This window comes from Theropithecus gelada, chromosome 12 (assembly GCF_003255815.1).
Source record: "Theropithecus gelada isolate Dixy chromosome 12, Tgel_1.0, whole genome shotgun sequence".
Classification (NCBI taxonomy): Eukaryota; Metazoa; Chordata; class Mammalia; order Primates; family Cercopithecidae; genus Theropithecus; species Theropithecus gelada.
The window spans coordinates 41576531-41582530 of record NC_037680.1 but is presented as its reverse complement, the minus strand read 5'-3'; the positions used below and the strand labels follow the sequence as shown (position 1 = coordinate 41582530).

At 35.8% G+C, this 6000-nt stretch overlaps 1 protein-coding gene across 14 annotated transcripts in view; it reads left to right on the top strand.

Moving 5' to 3' along the window:
* The first annotated feature begins 532 nt into the window (after window positions 1-532).
* SCN3A (sodium voltage-gated channel alpha subunit 3) overlaps window positions 533-6000 on the top strand; it is an 86496-nt gene continuing 81028 nt past the window's right edge. For all 14 annotated transcript variants that reach the window (XM_025404444.1, XM_025404433.1, XM_025404448.1 and 11 more), the window contains exon 1: window positions 533-796. In XM_025404444.1, coding sequence (XP_025260229.1) covers window positions 533-796 — 264 coding nt within the window. The remainder of the gene's footprint in view (window positions 797-6000) is intronic.

Sequence of the window (6000 nt, the reverse complement as noted above, 5' to 3'; positions counted from 1 at the left end):
TGTTACCAGTACTTCTTTATTTGGGGAGTTACAAAGTTATGAAAAGGTGGGGGGTATTATGCAGAATAATTAAGCAATTTTATTGACAAACTTTACTGGCATTACTCTTTTGCTGAAAGTATACTATATTTTGGTGGAAAGGTGTCAAAACAGAATTTTTTAATGCTCTTAAAAAATGGACAAAATTATATATACTTGAGATAAAATATAATGTTTATATGTATTATATATACTATACATTGTAGAATGGCTAAATCAAACTAATTAACATTAAGTACAGACTTTTGATAGATTTATAAACTTGGCTTATTGAGAATTAGGTTGAATGACAAAGTTTCCAAATTCAAATGTGTAGTGTGGTGCTAAAAGCATGACTTAATGTTTATAGCTTTAAAAATTACTAAAAAATGACATTTTAGTTGATTTTCTTATACCCAATTGCTTGCTTTCCTAACTCTCGGGCAATTTTTCTTTTATTGCAGGCAATTCATATGCAAGAAGCTACACGTAATTAAATGTGCAGGATGAAAAGATGGCACAGGCACTGTTGGTACCCCCGGGACCTGAAAGCTTCCGCCTTTTTACTAGAGAATCTCTTGCTGCTATCGAAAAACGTGCTGCAGAAGAGAAAGCCAAGAAACCCAAAAAGGAACAAGATAATGATGATGAGAACAAACCAAAGCCAAATAGTGACTTGGAAGCTGGAAAGAACCTTCCATTTATTTATGGAGACATTCCTCCAGAGATGGTGTCAGAGCCCCTGGAGGATCTGGACCCCTACTATATCAATAAGAAAGTGAGTATTGGTTTTAGACTTTCAATAAATCTTTAATTAAACTCTTAACTGTAATATATTTTTCTGGGCCTTATATACAGCATCATAATTTTTCTTCTGTTAAAGATTTTGTAACACTCTTCACTGTCACTTATTTTTAGTACAATATAATAAAACAAACATTTATAAGAAATGAAGTCAAGAGTTGGTTACAGTGAGGAAATATGAATAGATGAATGATTTCTATAATTTCACAGTAATTCAGATAGTCAAAATTAAAATTGATATCAGCAAGGTGAAATATCTGTTATGGCTGATATGTTCAAGCACAGGATAGTCTACAGAACAATACCGATGCAGAAAAGAATTATGAGCGTATGTTGTACTTAATTATTTTTTAGTTCATGATTGACTTGATGTACCTTCACAATAATTTGTATTCCAGAGGACAATAAATAATCTTCTGCTTAGCACCCTCCTATAGGCAGATAATACGTGAAGAAGCATGTTCACTCAGAGATTCCTTTTTCTCCCCAGTCACCTAGAATATGATTAGGATCTTCTCTTAACCTTGTATAGTTTGTGGCATGCTAGATTCTGGATCACCTATACTGTTAAAACATCACCCTGAAGAAAAAAATGTCAAAATTGGAAGACTAAAAAAAAGAACTTTCAAATTTTCTCCATCTATACATGGTTTAAATTAATAGTTATGACTGTGCTTTCCTAATGCTAAAATAAATGCATAACTGTATCAGAATTAGTTGGTTTCTTTAGTTTTACTAGCTGGGTGGTATCTTATAGAAAATATAAAAAATAGGTGGTACACTCCATTCTTTCTAATTGGATATTAAGGCATTTTATAACCACGATTTATATTTTACACTTATAAGCATAAAACTAGTTCAATGTAGAAACTAAAGATAAATTAATATCACCATGAGTTGATGACATAGATTATGGAAGATATTGAACACCTTTATTAGTCAAAGCACATCCTTTTGAAAGTTTATAATTTAACTTTATAAAATCAGTGATGGCTAAAGGAAATGACAACCATTCAGACATGGAATTAGTCCTGTTGTTCTAAGTAAGTACTTCTCAAACTTGCACATCCATACAGATTACCTCAAGATCTTTTAATTTGCAGATTCTGAATCCATAGGTCTGGAGCAGGGCCAGAGATCCTGAATTTCTTACCAACCATCAGGCTGTTACATGGCCACACTTTGAATAGCAAGCTTTAATGTTTTATTTAAAGCCATAAAAGTACATGTAAATAGTTAAACAGATTCTTCTTTTACCCTTTTTATAGCTAGTTTCATAAAAGGCGACATTTAACACATTCATGTACTTCTAAAAATAACTTATTTCAACAATTTACTATAGAATTGATAAAGAAAAATTTGAAATTTAGTTATGATTATTACAATAAGTCACCCCCCCCACCGCCCGCAAGAAATTGGAAAAAAAATATTATCCGGTGAAAACTGTTGCTCTGAAGGATATATTTGTAAAGATATCTTTAAGAGAGGAGGCATGATTCACTCTGCTATGATTAAAAATATTTGCTACTTAAAGAAAGGAAGTGTCGGCCGGGCGCGGTGGCTCAAGCCTGTAATCCCAGCACTTTGGGAGGCCGAGGCGGGCGGATCACGAGGTCAGGAGATCGAGACCATCCTGGCTAACACGGTGAAACCCCGTCTCTACTAAAAATACAAAAAACTAGCCGGGCGTGGTGGCGGGCGCCTGTAGTCCCAGCTACTCGGAGGCTGAGGCGGGAGAATGGCGTGAACCTGGGAGGCGGAGCTTGCAGTGAGCCGAGATCGCGCCACTGCACTCCAGCCTGGGTGACACAGCGCGAGACTCCGTCTCAAAATGAAAAAAAAAAATAAAAAAAAAAAAGAAAGGAAGTGTCCTTAAAAAAGTGAATCAATCAGCCTGGTAGGATTAAGGGGGAAACGAAAGGAGAACAATAGAGGCAAGCGTTAGTATTTTCCAAGGGAGACAGAACTTTAGTAGCAGCACTGAAAGCATTTTCTTCCCAAAGGCCAGGCCACCTCATTGTGCAGGGGCTACACTGAACTACCTAACACATGCTCTTAAACATTCCACATCATTCGATTAGGTCAGCTGTCTTGGGTTCCACACTCAGCAAGAAACCTTCTGATGCCAATTTGTTTTCCCCTAAATCTGCTTGAAGAAAAGAACGTGCTGGCTACATCCCTACAATTATCTCAGTCCATATGAAAGTAATGTATCTCATTGTAAATAAATAGATTGGAGGCCAGGCATGATGGCCCACACCTGTAATCCTAGGGCTTTGAGAGGCCAAGGCAGGAGGATTGCTTGAGGTCAGGAGTTCGAGGCTGCAGTGAGCTATGATTGTGCCACTGCACTCTAGCCTGGGTGACAGATCAAGGTCCTGTCTAAATAAATAAATAGGTTGGCATTCTTATTTTATATACCAGGTTTTCAAGTTTGGTTAACGTGAGTCTGCCACTAAAAAACAGAATTGTCCTCTGTTGTTGACAAAGTCAATTTTATTGCCTCCGTAGCTGAGAGCCAGACTTAGACCCTAATTTATTCAATGTGGCTGTGAACCATCTTGCGAGACATCTAGACAGTCTTTACTGTTGGCTGCACTGCTTTCGTTTATGAAGTATCCATAAAGATGAAGATTGAGGTGCTATTAAACAAGGAAGTAATTTGTCATTCTTAGCATAGAAGGAGTAATGGAAGAAGCTAATAGAAGAGGTTTTAGAATTTAAAAATATGTTATGAAGCTGTGTTAATTATATGGAAAAATACAGGTAAAAGGCATTTAAAAACTTTAAAGCATTATGTAACTCTTTGCCACCATTAATTAGTGATGCATTTTGAATACCTAATTTAATTAAATGAGTAACATCACAATGTATTTTAATGGCACTGAATTTGACCAGGGTACTATTAATAACAGTGACAGTGATAATCATAACTAACCTTTCTTGTGCTCATACTGTGTCAAACACTGCTGAGTGCTTTAACTCATTTACTATTTAGTGAACCAGTGAGGCAGGTCCTATTGTTAGCTTCAGTTTGTAAATGAGGAAGTGAAGCACAGAGAGGTGAAGTAACTTGCCCAAGACCACACTCCTTAAGTGGTGAATCCAGGATCTGAGCCCAGGCATTCGTCTCCAGAGCCAGAGCTCTTAACCACTAAGTGAAATGATATACTATGCTTATTAATATAATAAAATAAAAGAGAATATTAAAAAATTGGTTGCATCAGTTTTTGAGGTATCTGATTGATGTGGTCCTAATCATTGAGATGTAAATCTTATTCTTGCCACAAAGTAGTAAAACTTTTAGTAAACTTACAAGATATGCGTTTACCTGGGAAAAAGCAGAAAGTAACATTCCAGAGTACAAAATAGCTGGTTTAACATACTTCCAGCTGTAGCAATGATGATCAGTATGATGTCAGTAGCAATAAGAAGTATTAATTTTTTAAGTCACATCATTACTTATCATTACTTGGAAACATACCTTTAGAATTGCTACAATTTATCCCTCCCCTATTCATCTGTCATTTTCTCAAGTAATTTTCAGTTTAGGTATATCTCTTCATAACATCAGAGCCCCATCATTTCAAACTTTTTCTTGCAATTCTTTCACTATACAGGACATTAGTATTTTACTCTGCATTTCTCAGAACTCAGGGTTCTCTTTGTGTCAGGTATTGTTCCCGAGAAATAAACTGGGATTGTAGTCTTAAGGCCTGCTCTGTTTTAGAACTTATACATTCAACGAAGATGCTCTTAGCATGTCAGCTTTAATTCCGCTAGTACTACAAAGGCTAATCTTGCAGGAGGAGCAAAGGGTTCCATGTTTAAAGGGATAATTTATTGCTGTTCACTCTGTTTTTGGAGATAGTTCAAAATGAAACCCTCTCCTAATGTTGCAAGCAGAAATTGCTTTTTCAGGGAAATTGTTTCAAAAGAGCATGAGTGCCTGCACCTTAAATTATGGTGAGCTTTTTCAAGTTACTGCTGTAGTTGAAAGCCTAAATGGATCTTGACTGTTCAACTTGTAATATTAAATAATCTAATCTTGTGACTCCAAGGCAACCCTTTAATGCTTCTGTGTTTCAGCAACAGTCTTTCCAAGGTCCACCGTCCCTTACACACAATCCTGCTGCTGGTAAAGAATAGTTTGCTTGCCCGCTTCATAAAACTATTCACATTTATAGAGTGCATTTTCTGGAATATTGTTAGTTAAATAATGGTTGGCTCTATGGTCTTAAATACAAAAGGGCAATGAACAGAGAAACTGTATAGTTTCTGAAAAAAAATGGTTAGTTGAATAATGGTTGGCTCAAAGGTCTTAAATACAAAGGGATAATGAACAGAAAAACTGTTCAGTTTCTGGAAAATGGTTAGTTAAGTAATGGTTGGCACCATGGTCTTAAATACAAAAGAGCAATGAACAGAGAAATTGTTTTCCCTCCCCTTTATACTGACAATATAAATATTTTTGTCTACCTATTTAAACAAAGCACGTTGTCAGTGAACATAAATGTATGGCATATAGCTCCTAGTTAAAGGACAGAAACATATTATTAAGTCAATGGATATACAGAATAGAGGTCTTAAAGGTAAATAGTACCTTTAAGGTAAACCCACATTTTATTAAAACAAGTGTTTATTTGCAAACCAGGCTATTAAATACTGTGAAAAAATGGAGAAAAAGTAGATTACAAGCTCTTTATGCTCAATGGTTTATAACAATTTCTAACCTAGTTCTCACTGGAATGAACAGTATGTGTAAATTGCTACTTGAGTATAATTACAAGCAACATGTAAAAGACTGCAAATTAATATACTAAGACTTACTGGTAAAGAGAAACAATTAGGGAGTGATCAGGAGGTAGTGTGATTTATTTGGAAAGAGATGATTAAGGAGGTGATTGATAGCTGAGAAAACTCCCAGAGAGAAGGGATTTTCAACCTTGATTGCATGTTAGAATCGCCTCAGGAAATTTTTTAAAATACCCAAGTCTGCGCCCATCTCTCAGAAATTTTCATTCAATTGGCAATTTTAAAATCTCTACAGGACAGCCTAATATTCAGGCAGGATTAAGAACCTCTGACATAATAGGGGGCCGTTGTAGGTGGAAGTATATTGTAAGGTGTGTTATGGAGACATTTACCTGAAATGAAGGGAGTTTGCATTAAATGACC